Here is a 15,836-nt window from a genome sequence, read left to right as displayed (position 1 = left end):
TAATCAGGTTAACATAATTGAGAAAAATGGCTCCACAAGTTGCTCATGTCGTAACTGGGTTAAAATGGTTTTGCCTCCACCATATTTGGGGTTATGTCAAAAAATTGTCGACTCCAATTACTTGCCTTTATTTTTATTTAAAAATATTGCTTTCATAAAAAATTAGAAATTTCTTCCCTCTTAATATATTTGTCTTTTATAAACTTTTTTGATAAAAACAAGTTTAATTTTGATTATTATTTTTAAACAATATTATTATATAAAATTAAATTTTTGAAAAGTATGCTTTGAAAGTTTGAGAGATGAAAAAAAAAAAAAAAGAGGAAGTTTTATCCTTGGAAGAGATGATCGCACTATTCTAATCTATACAAACGATAAGAGACAAAGATTCAATATTTTTATCTCAATATCTCTATTACTTATAATAATTATCTTTTACAATTAAAAAAGTTTATTTCTTCCAAAAAACAAGTTTATATTATATAAAATGCAGTGACTTGTGAAAATATTCTGGTCTTCCCAAAAGTTGTTAGTATTTTTCGATAGACATAAAGAAAATGATGAATTCAAACTCCCTGGTAGGCTCAGTTGGACACTGCCCAGGCTCTACAGAGTGAAGATAGAATGATATCTTTCCAGGTTATCTACTTTCCATTTTTGTACCCTTTAATTTCTCCTGTCTTCTCTTTCTGTTTTCCTTCTCAAACTTTCCATTTGGTTCTAAACACAAAGCCATGAAATGGTCCTCTGTTTTGCTCATGCTTTTGGTTTTTTACTTGTATAGATTATTTTTGATTATTCAGTCTGCATCGAGTTCAATTTGCACATGGAAGTAATTTTTTGTTTGTTTGTTTATTTTCAAGTAATGGAGCGTTCTAACTCTAAAAAATTTTGGACTTTATTTTTTTTTTGCGTTGCAACCGGGCAGAGGACTAATTGAAACTCGTAGGGCTAATTTTTGTTGTTGTCTCTTGCATTTCCCATTTTTTCAGTTGTTCGTATTTTATCAAATCATGCCAATGGAGGATTAGCTGGGACTTTGTTTTGAAAAGACTTACAAGTCTTGCCGTTTATAATACTCACTTTATACATGAATTGTGGATATATTAATATGTGTGTGGTGCTCGTGTATTTGATTTACTTGATGGTATTTTGCTCTGTTGGTATGCTTCTTATGCGTTAAGAAATGAAAATTAATCCAGGTTTGGTGCAGGTTGTGTATTATTACCATTTATCTGGATGGCACTAAAATTGACCAGGAAAATATTGGTGAATCCTTGCTTTATTAGCTGCAATTCATTCCAACTCCTTGTGGGGTTGAGCTCAAATCATGACACAAGGGTTTTCCTAATCAAAGGTTCTGGAGGGTTTTGCGGATCTGATGTACTTTGCAAGCCTCGATTTTTTTGTCCCGTTACGTGTCTGGAAAGGTTAAGTTGGGAAGGTTCAACTCATGCAGTTTTGTTGACAAAGATTGAAAATTCTTTGAAGGAACTCAAACTGGATGAAGCGTGGGAAACTTTCAATGATTTTAAAAGGTTGTATGGTTTTCCCAACCATTTGCTTGTTAGTAGGTTCATCACTCAACTGTCCTACTCGTCCAGCCCTCATTGGCTACAAAAAGCTTGTGATTTGGTTATGATAGTTTCGAAAGAGAAATCATATCATCTTCAGCCTGACATCTTGGCTAAGCTAATTCTCTCTTTAGCAAGAGCCCAGATGCCTATTCCATCGTCAACGATCCTTAGATTGATGCTGGAAAAGGAGATACTACCCCCAATGAATGTATTGTGGTTGGTGTTTCAGCATATGGTGAAGACAGAGGTTGGGACATGTGTAGCATCCAATCTCTTGGTCCAGATTTGTGATTATTACATAAGATTTTGTTCAGAGAAAAGTCATTACGCAAACTTTCTGAAACCTGATACAATGATCTTTAATCTTGTGCTTGATGCGTGTGTTAGATTTGCTTCATCTCTCAAAGGTCAACAAATTATAGAATTGATGTCAAAAACCGGGGTTGTTGCTGATGCCCACTCAATCAATATTATTGCTCAAATCCATGAAATGAATGGCCATAGGGATGAGTTGAAAAAATTTAAAGATCATATTGCTCCTTTACCAGTGCCTTTGGTTTCTCATTATCAGCAGTTTTATGAGTGTTTGTTAAGCTTGCATTTTAAGTTTGATGACATCGATGCTGCTGCTGAGCTTGTGCTGGAAATGAATAGATCTCGAGAGTCTCATCCTATTGGAGAACTTAGGAAGGATTACCAGAAGCCTCGTTTTGTTCCGATTGGATCTCAGAATCTCAGAAATGGACTGAAGATACAAATTGTGCCTGAGCTGCTGCAAAAGGATTCTGCCCTCATAGCAGAAGGTAAATCAGATCTTATTATGTATAGGGATAAAAAACTTTGTCCTAGTAATAGGGCTCTTGCCAAGCTCATCAATGGATACAAGAAGCATGGAAAGATCAATGAACTGTCAAAGTTTTTACTTAGCTTAAAAAGGGAGTTATGTTCATCAGGCGGATCAAGTTTGTTTTCTGACGTGATTGACGCATGCATTACATTAGGCTGGCTGGAGATTGCTCATGACATTTTGGAAGACATGGAATCTTCTGGGGATCCTTTGGGCTTGAGTACATATATGGCACTCCTGACGGCTTATTATAAAAGAAATATGTCAAGGGAGGGAAATATACTGCTAAAACAAATGAGGACGGTTGGTTTGGTGTTAAATTTGTCTGACGAGATTGTTATTTCCAAAAATGCGCCAGAAAATGTAGGTAGAAGTTCTCTTTGCATAAACGAATCATCTTCTATTTGTCAACCAAGTCTGATGGAGTCTCTTGTTCGAGAAATAAGTGAGGCAGAGAAGGCAATATCTCCTATACTTTATGAATTGAACTCTTCTATTTACTTCTTTTCTAAGGCTAAAATGATGGGGGATGCGCTGAAGATATACCGAAGAATGCAAGAGATGAAAATCCAACCTACTGTACATACTTTTGCTTATTTGGTATGTGGGTATTCTTCTCTAAAATTGTATCGTGATATTACCATTCTGTGGGGCGACATTAAGAAGGCCATGGAGAGTCGGAATTTATCCATGAGTAGTGATCTGTATGCGCTTTTGCTATTGAACTTTCTTCAAGGTGGATACTTTGAAAGAGTGATGGAGGTAATTGGTTATATGAAAAAGGGTAGCATGTATATTGACAAATGGATGTATAAGAGTGAATACCTAAAGATCCATAAGAATCTTTATAGGAGCTTAAAAGCATCGCAAGCTAGAACTGAGGCTCAAGGTAAGAGGCTTGATCATGTTAAGGCATTTAAGAAATGGGCTGGCATTGACTGAAGGTTTTCAAGTATGTTGGGTGTTTGAGTGAATGGATTATGGTGGTTCAGCCTTTTAGTGTCAAAATTCATCTTTGACTTTCCACAAAGTAAGAGATGAAGACAAATACTTGAGAACTAAAAGCACACACAATGAGAAATTAAGCTATCCTGGTTATGAAACCTTTATAACTTTCAAAGCCTGATGAAGAAGTTCTGTTTCATTCATATGCTAGAATCCGCTAAGTCCTGCTGCACTCTCTTCTCTGATAGCTACCATGTTGTTCAAGATGATGGATTTACCTTAAAACTTGTGTCTCATTGGCAACCAAAGTTGCAGTCTTTCCTCTCTCGAGCCAGATTTGATGTGGTCTGTTTTCCCAGGAGGTAAAGACTAAGGGCTTTTATTTACTTATTTGTAGGATTCATGCCTCTCTCTACTAAATTATGTGAATAAAAATAACTTTATTGTTTGTTTTCTCTATAATTAACAAAGGTGTTATTAAATTTTGTTTCTCTCTCTCAGATTTGTTTGATTTTTAGATTTTATGTCCATTGTTATGTATTGTTTTGATTTGCCACTTAAACTTTCATTCAAAATCTCTTAATTATGAGACATCAAATAGTAGAACTTTTTAAACTTCTCAAGATAGATATGCCTTATGCTTTGACAATTGATATAACATTGTACCTTCCATCATTTTTTTTGGGTCTTTATTTCAATTCCTTTGAAACATTAAGTGTTGTTACCTAAGTTGGTTAAAGTTAAGTTTTGTTATGGCTTTATATTCATGCTGGATCTCCTATTGCCAATTGGTGTGGAAACAAACATGGTATCAAAAGCCAAGTCTGTTTCTCCATTTGTTATTTGTTACCATTGTTTCTGGCCAATCTTTACTTTCTATTTGTTGGTTTTATCTTTATACTTTTTACCCCACTGCCAACTTGTTTTAGTTATTAGTATTCTGTGATGTAAGAGGTTGATGAGTGATGTTATCCTACATTGGTTAAATTGTTGGGTTTGTTGTGGCTTAAGTTTTTTCACTCATTGCCAATTTCCAATTGGTATTGGTTGAATGCTTAACTGAAACATTAATAAATTGTGCATTGAAGCAAGTAAGATGAAGAGAGGACAAGTGCTTTGTTTTGTTTTGTGTGTTTTCCCTTTTTGGAATTAATTTTGTGTCTATGTGTGTGTGTTTGTGTACAGAAATTCCATTAATTGTTTAAATTATAAAGCAATACCAACTTTTAGGTTTGATGTAAGCATCAAAACTTAGTTGAATTTTGCCTTTCAAAAAAAAAAAAAAAAAACTTAGTTGAATTTTGATTGGGTTAAACTAATTAACTCCTTTAACCATTTGAAGTTATTAGTTGTCAACAATCCTGTTTAATCTCAGTATAAAAAGTTGAGGACAATTATTCAGGTTTACAAAATCTATCGGAGGAAAGACTAGCAGTATGAAATTTCTATTTTCAAGGAAAACTTTGTAGATCTCCTTTAGAAGCTATGACTATGAGACCTTGTCTCTGGTGGATCAACTTTTACCTGGTCTAGTCTTGATTTGGAATGTTCATCATAGTATTTTGGTGCATGTTTGTAATCCAAGTTGTTGAAGTTTGATAGGCATGACAGACATTTTTTAGTCAAGTGTTCTGCATGATGTGGTCACTGGTCATACAGGCACTTATTGGTAGAGAATTCTTTTGCCCCTTGGTTTGATGCAAGTTTTAGAAATTCAGAACACACAACAGGTTTTTATATTACAGTTTGCTACAGAGTGTGATCATACTGGTTTCAGTTAGAAAATTTTTTTTTATCATGTTTGCTTGGTTATTGCAAGTTTAGAACCTTGTCCATTGTCTATGGTGTAAAAGTGAATTTCTTTTTCTTGCATTTACAGTCATAAATATTGCTATTCTTCTTCATTTTAATTTTGTAAAGAGTCTATATTTTTAACTAAGTTCTACTTTTTATTAAGGGATTATATTGTTTATTTTATTGGGTTAGCTTCATTCCCCTCCCCTGCCCCCACCCACTACTCTTTTATTCCTTCCTATTACATAGGGTGAAAGGGAGTAGGAAGTTTGTGCTCTTACTTTTTAGCTGGTTTACTTGTTCATTGGTGGGTTCCTGAGCAGTTATGTTGAGGGTTACCTTATTTCCCATGGAATAAGGGGATGTTTGATTGTGTTTTCATCTTGTATGTCTTCTTCTTTTTCTTTTTTCTTTTTCTTTTTTGAAAAGAGAAAGAAGGGAGTGGGAGGGGGATGGGTTCTTTTTGTGCTACATTCTCCTTTATCTGTTAAAGTATTATGAAAAGAAGTGTGTTTGCTTTCCCTTCTTCACCCCATCGCCACCTTGACTAATAGTACAGAAAAAGGTGAAACTCTGAATGGTTTTGTATCAATTATCATGTTTATCTGATTATTGATTTTTCACTAAATATAGACTAGATGTGTCATGGCTTTTTTTATCATGTTTATCCTTTCTGCCTGGAAGTATTTGTTTTGTTCACTCTGCCATGAAACAATTACAGCATCAAGCCCCAGACTTTTGAATATTTTTTCCCCTTTTCTACCAACCAGAATATCAGTAGACATGTTAGAGTAGTGGGGTTTTTTGGCTCTCTAATGTCTTATTTTGCATTGTTTATATTAAATGAAATCATAGCAATAATGATATTCTTGATTTTCATGTGATGGTTTGAACTTGCTTTTGTACTCCATCTATATAATATATGCATGTATATTTCTGATTTAGGAAAGTGTGTTTAGGTTATTGTCATTTTGTAGGCCGTTGGTGTGCTTCTTAATTCTTATGGATGTAAATTGCTAGCTACCTATGAGCTTTTCTTTTCACAGAGATAAACAATGGTTGTTTGCTAATTCATTTTTTTTGTTATAGTTCTCATGAGCTGTACAAGAGTCTTCTAAACAGAAGATGTTTTTATGGTTATGAATCTATTATTACTGACGTTCTGCTGGACTCCTTTCAGAAGATAAAGGTTGTGTGTAGCATGGAAAATACAAATTGTAGCATTTCACGAGCTGAAGAAATCAAAATTGTAGTCTTTTCTAATGAAGCATTTAATTGTCTAAGCTATTTTCCCTAGCAAAAGAAAAAGGACTCCTAACTTCCCTGGGTCCTGTTATCTTCTTGAGTGTTGTATATTGTTGCCTCCATATACAAAGAAAATAATTAGAGCATTGGCTTGATCACATAATCATCGTTTTTGTCACCTATTATGTTTAAAGTGGTGCAACATCCTTTTCGAATTGTGGGTAAAAGTAGATGCTTTATAATTAATAGTTAGTTGTCAATAAAGTAGCTGCTGTGCTTAATTATTATATTCAATTTTTTGTTTCTGCACTATTTATTGGAGACAGCTTACCGAATGTGAATGTGCAATGCTATTTTCATCATCTTCAATCATGTATATTCAATTTTCCTTCCTTCCTTTATCTGGCCTTAAAATATTGACTTAATTATTCATGCAATCTAACTAGATAGTCAGTATGCTGAATACCACACAAACCATGCATTTGCCCATGCTAAACTAGTGGAGCCTTGTAGTGCCTCACCTAATGTTGGGTCTCGAATTTTCAAATAAATGAAACCCTTGTGCCTTGTGAATTTTCTGATATTGGTTATTTTTTAATGGTTCTCTAAATTCTTCGGAACTACAGATGAAGTGCTGATTATCTTGCCACTGGGGGCATTACCAGAATTTCAACAGGTATTTATCTGCGAGGGTTGTGAGTGGATGAATATGTTTGCTTCTTAATGTAAATTCATCTATTTAATTTTTTTTGTTGGCATGAGGGTTGTCATTATTTTGAAATATCATTTTGCTTTATTTGTTTTCTATTTATATAAGTCTGGATATAGTTTTTTGCTCTTGAAGAAATTTGTTTCATTTTATTGTGCGGTTTCTAAGATCTTTCACTTTCCTGGGATGAAGTTATAGTAAACTCAATGACTCATGGCTTTGTCATGTCTTGGATATCAAATGAGAGACGTACATGCTTGCTTGCTGTGTTCAGTTTGACATTCTTCTTCTTATGAGTTTTTTGCATAGAATATTTCCGGCTATATACAATTGATTTTCTTATCTAAGTGTGATTAAGCTTCTTCCAGGTTAAACTTTCCAACCTTACGTATGACAAGTCTACTTGTACAACAATCCACTTCTAAGATTTTGCCTGTGCTTTGATTTGTATGCTCAAGCCCCTTCCTTTGATAACAAAAGATGGAAAAAGAAAAGGGGAAAAAATGGCAGAAAGATGTAAATAAAGTAGGTCCCAGAAAGGGGGTTCCTGGGTCTCTTCAAAATAGCAACAAGAAGTTTAGGGTCTGAAAAGGTAGCCAGAAATATTTAACTTTTATTACGTTCCAACTTCAATGAAATTTTAGTTCCAACCTTTGCTTTTCTCAAGCTATCCCTTTCTTTGTGATAAAGTTTTCTAGATTGATTTATGAGATAGATTCCCTGCATCAATATGTCGAGCTGTTACCTCATGTTTTAAAGGTAAAAAATTGATGGTTTTCAAGATTGAATATGCTTAACAAACTTACGCATGTTTTATTTTTTCATTCAACAACCTATTCATGTTACTCTGCACCAAACTAATGTGTTCTGGTAAGTAATCCTTATGTTCCACCATAAATGTGATCATTAGTTAATAGCAAAGTTACCTCAGGCATCGAATATTATGCCATTGAAAAATTTATATAAACATGGAAGACAAAATTGCTGGAAGTGGCTAATGACAAAAATCTCTGCCTTTCATACATTGGATTTTGTTTCTCAATTGTAATTTTTCTGCAATGATGGGGGTATCACATTGGAGAAACATCTTGACATCCAATAACGGGAAATCCACTTTATAGAAGAATCTTTGCTGCACAAGAAGCTAGAGATTACAAGGCTCTTTCAATACTTTTTGTAGCAGTAAATTTTGTGGGGTAGCCGGTAGGCTGTTAAAGATTTTATTTAACCATTCAAGATGACTTTCTCAACACCAATATCTAAAGTTGTTTCAACAACCTGGCTTCTTCTGGTTATGTTCAAAACTTCGATTAATGCATATGCTTAGGTGACAAATTATATGGGTTAGTAACTGTACTAAGTTGCAGCATCTTGCCATACTTTATTTTGTCTCTGTGAACTAAATGGTTTTGGGTAATCCAAAAGGTGACATAAATATTAAAAAGCAAAAATTGTTTATCTCATTAAAAACCATTGTGGTTATATTTGTTTATCTCCATTATCCAATATTGTCTTTCTTTTTTTTTTTGAAAGTTCAATATCTTCTTTCTAATCTAATACTATATTTTTATGTAGAATAGGATATAAATTAAACCACTAAAGTTGCAGAATGTATTGGTTTTGGAACATGAAATTTAAGGCAACTTTGTGTGATAGTTTGAGAGATTATTCATTCTTTAGATGGTTTATTTGATAATTTTTTGAGAATGTTATTCTCATTCATCAATATTCTGGCCTCTAAACCCTCAACCATTCGTCTTGTCCAACTGACTTTCAGGAAACTGAAAGATTACTTAGTTGGAAGTTCTATTTAACTTGAACATCCTGATACGATTTATTTATTTAAGATTGAATGATTGAGTGATTGCTATGAGTGTCTTAGTTTAATGTACACAGTGTGTTTGGACTTTGGTGTTATAATCTGCATCTCATGCATGTTTGTTGTGGATGGGTAACAAGTGTCCTTGGATTCATTTCAAAACTCCTGATTTGAAGCAAAGTGTGCTTTTGTGTAGCTCACCTTGCCAGTTTCACTTGTTTTAGTTTTTGTTTAGAAACAGTGGACTAGAAGCCCTTTCCTGTCATGGTATATATGTTTGATTTGTCTCATTTTCTTTATGAACTGCAGCCTCGCCCTGATGTCAAGACAATGGCACATATGAACAACTTTCTCTGATTGTTCCAATTATTTCTACGTCTGACTCAGATGGCCAGCTCTATTCCTAAATGCAAGTTGTTCCAGAAGGCAGCTAGAGATAAAGCTTTATGTTATGTTTTTGTTTTTCTGTAAAAAAAACTCCTGAGAAGTACAACTCTTCATACTTCTTATTGCTGGCAAGAATCCTCGGCTCTCTTTTGGGAAGTCTCTATGTGCCAGTTGTGGGTGACAAGACTCCTAGATTGTCAAACTTATTTTCTGTGAATATACTTGTTGCGATATGCTATTGCTTTACAAAACCAATCTGCTCTTGTGAAAATTTCATGCTTGAGTGACCAATGGAAAATTCAACATGGAGAAAATTGCAGAGTATATTCATATTTTTTTATGGTTTTCGGAGTGGACCGTTGTTTCTTGCTTTGAAACATTGTTTCGTTCTGAACTTTATTTTCTCCCAGCCTTCCAATAGAAATGCAACATGTGACATGCAGAATATGAGGATTGCGAAGCCAAACTCAACTTCTTGTCCCTCTAAGATGTTGTAAATGCCTTGCTATTGCTTGGTTCCCTAAGCAAGGCGTCGAGTTTTCAAATTTCAGTATTTGACCATTTGAATCAGCAAAGCTGATTGAAATTTAGTCCAAGAAATGGCACAAACGTAGAATTGTAAAGGTCTAGCTAGTACCTAATTGTTTCTCTTTTAAGTATAGAGAGCTGTTTGAGCATTTTTTAAGAAAAAGGGTAATGAATTATGTTAAGGATTCACTATACAGGACATATCCGAATATTTGACTCATTGATTGGTGCATGATCTTCTTATCTAAAGAGTAGAATTCGAATCCTTCTTCCTCTAATTATAAAAAAAAAAAAAAGTTTCTATACAGGACATGCATGGTGCAAGTGGTGAAAATGTTGCTTACATACTATAGTATGAACTACACTAATTAAATAGGAAAAATGATGAATGACACCATATTTTTACATAGCTGGTTTTAACAAAATGAACTAAAAGGGCATGGACAGGGAGGCACGGAAACTTGAACAACTCCTTCAAGCATCTGTGTGACCATTTTCATTGAAGGTCTTATAGACGGATCCTCTTGTATGCACCAAATTGCCACCATAACCAACCTTTCCAACCTTTTCATGTCAATCTTTGCCTCCTCATTGTTTTCCACTAGCTTATCTAATCTTCGGTATCTGTAACAGTCATAGACCCAGTCAAACTAGTATTAGTTCCTCCTCATTCTCTCTTTCCGTTTCTAAACTCTTTCTACAGAAAACAATCTCCAGTAACATGACCCCAAAACTATACACATCCACCTTTGCTGTAATTGGCATGTTCCTGAACCACTCCGGTGCTACATAGCCTCTAGTCCCTCTGATGGCTGTAAGGGTTCGAGTTTGGTCATTCATAATAAGTTTCGCCAGCCCGAAGTCTGAGATTCTTGCAGTGAAGGAGTCATCCAGAAGTATGTTTTGGGGCTTAATATCACAATGAATGATCTGTGTGCCACATTCATCATGCAAGTAAGCAAGCCCCCTGGCGATTCCAAACGCTATCTGGACGCGTCTGTTCCAGTCGGGTCTTGAAATTCCAAAGAGGAAACTAGCTAAAGTTCCATTGCTCATGAACTCGTAAACCAAAAGCTTGTGTTGCCCTTCGTCACAGAAGCCAATCAACCTCACCAAGTTCTTGTGATAGGTCATGGCCATTGCTCTTGCTTCTGCTACAAATTCTTTCTCTCCATCTTGTAACAGATTGTCTAATTTCTTGACAGCCATTAAAGTGGTTGAACTTGGTGATGATAAGATCCCCTTGTATACAGTTCCGAAGGCACCTCTTCCTAGTTCATCCCGAAACCCCTCAGTGGCTTTTTTGAGGTTTTCAAAAGTGAAAGAACGCAAGTTTGTTTCCAAAATGCTTGACACTCCGGTGAGTGTCTGTCTTTTGTGGTACGAGCAAAAGAAGGCTATTGAACTAGCTGCCATGAGTAGCAGGTTGAGAAACACGGAGCTCCCCAATAGAATTGATATAACTAAGATTGCAGTTGCTTGATCTTCCTTCGTATTGATGTTTTCCGAAGAAGGAAGTGCTCTTGAAGTATGATTAGCTTTTGGTATTTTGATAAAAACCTTTCCATAGGTACTAATATCCACCTTCCCACTTGAGAGGGGCAATTTCTTCTTCCAGCAGCTTCCACTATAAGTGATAGCAACCACACAATTGCAATCAGAAATGCAGGAATCACAACAATTTACTTCATTTGATGGTTGAAGCTCTTCATAGTTTGCAGAAGTGCGCCAAACTAAATTTGACAGCACTGTTATTTCATATAATTCCTCTGGGTTTGGAGTAGTCGGATCACATCTTTGTACATTGTCTTGCTTACAGCCACTAAATTTGTCATCCTGATCTAATAAGGAGAATCCAGGAAGGCACTGACAGTCGGGTCTTCCATTAGATTGAAGTGTGCAGTAGCTGTTAAACCCACAAACACCACCACCAAGGTCGCCTTTGATATCAGAGCAAATGTCTTTAGGCTCAAACCAAACAGGGGTCCAGGATTGAACCCAGATGTTTCCTTTTGTTGGGGACTTTGGGTGGGCATTTTGTGTGAAAATCCCGTCAACATCAAGTGTTGCCCTGTAATAGAAATCTTGCGGTGAGGAAATCGATCCTGATGTGAGGTTTTTAATGTTTCAATTCCTCCGAACTATATAAAGGTAACCTGATTCATTAAAAACCAATTGAAAACCAGAATTCGTGTCATCAGCAGGATCATATGTGACACTGATATAATAAGCATCATAGGCTTTTTCTGTTGGCAGGGCAATGGGATTGAGCACAAGATTGCCATCTGGAAGTAAGCGGAGCTGGAACCTCCCCTTTTCATAGCTGTTCTCCGTTCGCCGGGAAGATAGCAGTCCACCACGTTCCATTATTTGAGTTGGCAGAATGGTGTCCGTTGGATTCCTGAAACTTTCCCAAATATGCTTAGATTCGTTATCTGCAATGATGAGATTCCCTGAGTTGAGCATAGCAGCATATGCAGCCTTATATACAGCAGAATAAGGTTTCCAGATCTTTTCACCCTGTGGAGTAGTGAGGGTGAATTGACCATCAACGCCAAGCTCAAGCTTTGATCCTTCTGGAGCTGGTTTTCCCTCATTTGCATACCATACTATAGTTTTATCTGGTATGGTATCAAACCATATGGCAAGCAGAAAGAGATTTTGATCACCAACGGGACGAAATCCAAATGCAAATTCCTTAGAAGGTGAGTGCCATGGAGAAGAGTCGTCAGAGGCAACAAGAAATGATCCTAAACTAATATTTGCAGTTTGAGCAGCCACCAAAACTGGTAGAGCAAAGAAAAGCAGGAGACTGAAATTGTGAAGAGTGGGACAAGGTAAATCCATGATATGGAATGGGATTATCATGCAGCACAAAGTTTGCGTTCTACATTAATCAGAATCATATTAAAATAGCTTATAAAAAGTCTTTTCTTTGACAAAGGCATTGCATGGCATTGGTCAAACACTGGTTAATAATTGAAAGTGATTGAACAGGTAAATATTGCAGTAAAGTCATCATTTTTTACCTTACTGTAACGTTAATTAATAAAGATTACCTGATTTATGAAATTAAATTACAGTAATTGATTTAAAACTCATAAAAAAACTAGTAAACCAATTCAATTGATAAACAAAAAATCATCCTTTTGATGGATTCTTTTTATGCCTTATTAATAGAAATAATTTATTTTCATTTCTTTTATTTAATGGCTGAAATTTCATATTATAAGTAGGATTATCACTATAATAAATCAGAAAGTCAAAATTAAAAATGTATAATAATAAAAATAAAACACATGTAATTTAAAATTGTCATTAAAAAACCTAGATATAAAGTTTTTAAAAGTTATGATTAAAAATCTTTAACGTAAAGCAATAAGAATTGACAAAAAAACTCATAAAGGTAGAATAACTAAATTTAAAATCTTAACGTAAATGTGTAAAAGTTAACGTAACAAGTCAATTAAAGAAAAAAATTTAATTTCAATGAAAAATAAATATCTAAATTTATATACTCGGACTAAAATTATTTAACGATATACAAATTTTAATTTTTAAATAAAAAATAAAAATAATAAAAATAATTATAGTTTAAAATTGACACAGATAAGCCTTGACATAAAACTATAACAATTGACGTAAAAACTTATAAAGGTGGAATAACTAAATTTTAAATCTTAACGTAAATGTGTGAAAGTTAACATAACAAGTCAATTAAGTAAAAAAAACTAATTTTAGTGAAAAACAAACATTTATATTTATATTCTCGGATTAAAAGTGTCAAACCCTGTTCTATAAAATAATTACGACGTCATTTACATGCTCAATAGAATGTTTGCATGTTTAGGAAGTTCGAGGAATCGTTAAAAGACGATATTGCCCCTAATGGTACCATTAAGTCGATTAAGCCTCGAACTAGTTCAAATAGGAATTTTGAGGTGAAATTAAGAGTTTCACAGTTCAGGGATGACTCAAAATGGTAATTCGGAGTTCGAGGATCAATTTGGAGTAAAACCAAAATTTTCACTATTTAGGGGCAAAATGGTCATTTGCCACTTGGGAACAAAATGAAAATTTTGATAAAAGATTTTTTGGCCCCATTTGATTTATTGGAGTATGATTTGAGGTTTAGAAGTGAAAAAAATTTTAATTTCGGTATAAATTGGAATATAGGAGTAAAGTGATAATTTTACCACTTCAAGGGCAAAACTGTAATTTTGCACCCCCAGAGCATTTTTTCAGCACAAGATCTTCACCCATCATCATTTTTGACCCTTGAATAATGTGTGGTGGAGAGAGAAAGCTTAATAGTTAAGAAATGACACATGAACCAATAATAAGGTGACATGTGTCAAGTTTATATTCATTAATTATTTAACTTTTAAATAAACATAAAATCAACTAATTCTCTTTCATATGGCCGGCCAAACAAAGAAAAAGGAAGAACAAAAAGAGGAAAGGAAAAAACAAGAAACCTAGGTGGGAAAATTAGTGGATTTCAAGGAATCAAGCAATCAAAGGTAAAATTTCTTGATTTTGACTTGTGATCTACATTTCTCATGCTTTTCTCCTTATTTTCTATGGTTAGATTTCATGTTTTCATGGTGAATTCATGGCTGCCCAAATGGGTATGGAGAGAGAATGAAGTTAGATTAATTTGATTTTAAGTTATGTTAGTGTTTTTAGTTAGTTTAGCATATTTAGGAACAAAACAACAAGAAAAGAATTCATTTTCCTCCATTACCATTATTGACCGAATTTTCTAGAGGAATATTGGCTGCTGATCCTGATGTTTAATTGAGGAATTATGATGAATAATGATGAATTATGAGCCTAGAAAAATAATGAGAATTTTCGGAGCAAAAATACGAATTTTTACCCACTAGGGGTATTTTCGTAATTTACTGTCGAGACTGATAATTTGCACCACACTGAGGGACATTAAGTCAATTTGGGTGCAATTGAGGTATAGAAACTAAAAAAAATTAATTTGGAGTTTAAACGGACGCGTATATCGATTTATCGGGTAAAAAACCAAAATAGGCTAACATCGCGTTTAGGCAAAATTTAGACATTTTGCACTTCATATCATGCATTAGTAGTATAAATTAGTTTATTTTGGTTTAGTACCAAAGTAGTAAACCTCTTAATTGTGCAATTTGTCAAGGTGACGAATCCTCTAGCAAGGGCAAAGAAATCGCACCCGAGGAGTAATAGTTGGAGTATCCGAATTTAGTTTTCGAAAACTGTGGGTAAACTTATTATCGTCTTAATTATCTAGAGTAGTTTTATACAATTGTGTGATTTTATGAAAAATGAGTTTAAATGGTAAATTGCTATGTTTTAAGAGAAATTGTGATTTTATAAAATGATTTTATAAATTTTCTAGAAAATCGAATACTGGTTTTAAAAATAGAGTAATTGGAGATTGCCTGCTTGTGTTGTAAATTTATGGTTTTAAATTGAATGGCTTATGACAATAAATGAGCATGAATGGCTAAACTGATTTTGGTGTTAAAATTATTTATACTGTGTATTCAGCCTTGAGAGGCTAGGTTACGATAAATTGCCATGTCATGCAGTAAAAAGATTTTATAAATCAAGTGGTAGATAAAAGATTAGCTACTGCAGTGGCGGGGTTTCGTGGACCAGCCTATTAGAGAGGCACGGTAAACTCCTTTATATTCTCATCTCGATCGTAGAGGCGCGTAGGGTATCTCCTGAGGTGGGTTTTTTGAGTGCACTTCAAGTGGACCACCGCGTGAGAGTGAGACTCAGCCAATGCCAAGGAATGACTATGTTTTAAAATAAAAATATGATTTATGCGAAATATGAATTTTTAACAGCCTTGGCGGACTCGGTTGGATACCCTTGGTCCAGGTGTCCCCGAGTACAGGATTTGGCACAAGCCAAGTTTTGAGTAATTCACGAGCCATATTGATTATTTGGTTGAAATGAATATTCGTGATGTGAAAAATTTGC

General features: G+C 34.6%; 3 protein-coding genes across 6 annotated transcripts; 1 reads left to right on the top strand and 2 right to left on the bottom strand.

The window, feature by feature from the left end:
- The first annotated feature begins 422 nt into the window (after positions 1-422).
- On the top strand, positions 423-9,578 carry LOC18612129 (Pentatricopeptide repeat (PPR) superfamily protein). 4 transcript variants are annotated; one of them, XR_016028062.1, is made up of 4 exons: positions 423-639; positions 1,214-3,731; positions 7,035-7,084; positions 9,246-9,578. XR_016028062.1 is itself a non-coding variant. In XM_088809321.1 (2 exons), the coding sequence occupies exon 2, from the start codon at positions 1,240-1,242 to the stop codon at positions 3,364-3,366; it is 2,127 nt and encodes a 708-aa protein (XP_088665447.1). In that variant the 5' UTR covers positions 423-639; positions 1,214-1,239; the 3' UTR covers positions 3,367-4,451. The 4 variants fall into 4 exon arrangements, 1 of the variants encoding a protein (XP_088665447.1); XR_016028063.1 differs by lacking the exon at positions 7,035-7,084; XR_016028065.1 differs by lacking the exons at positions 7,035-7,084; positions 9,246-9,578 and adding an exon at positions 6,253-6,571.
- A 589-nt stretch (positions 9,579-10,167) lies between these two features.
- On the bottom strand, positions 10,168-11,974 carry LOC18612128 (G-type lectin S-receptor-like serine/threonine-protein kinase LECRK1). Its single transcript, XM_088802825.1, is given in 2 exon segments — positions 10,168-10,501; positions 10,503-11,974. Coding segments are annotated over 2 exon segments (999 nt in total). The 5' UTR covers positions 11,268-11,974; the 3' UTR covers positions 10,168-10,267.
- On the bottom strand, positions 11,907-12,698 carry LOC148764515 (G-type lectin S-receptor-like serine/threonine-protein kinase RLK1). Its single transcript, XM_088802962.1, has one exon. The coding sequence runs from the start codon at positions 12,696-12,698 to the stop codon at positions 11,979-11,981; it is 720 nt and encodes a 239-aa protein (XP_088659088.1). The 3' UTR covers positions 11,907-11,978.
- Positions 12,699-15,836: the final 3,138 nt, after the last annotated feature.

This window comes from Theobroma cacao, chromosome 1 (genome assembly GCF_053813885.1).
Source record: "Theobroma cacao isolate CCN51 chromosome 1, ASM5381388v1, whole genome shotgun sequence".
NCBI lineage: Eukaryota > Viridiplantae > Streptophyta > Magnoliopsida > Malvales > Malvaceae > Theobroma > Theobroma cacao.
This window is presented reverse-complemented; position numbering and strand designations above follow the sequence as displayed.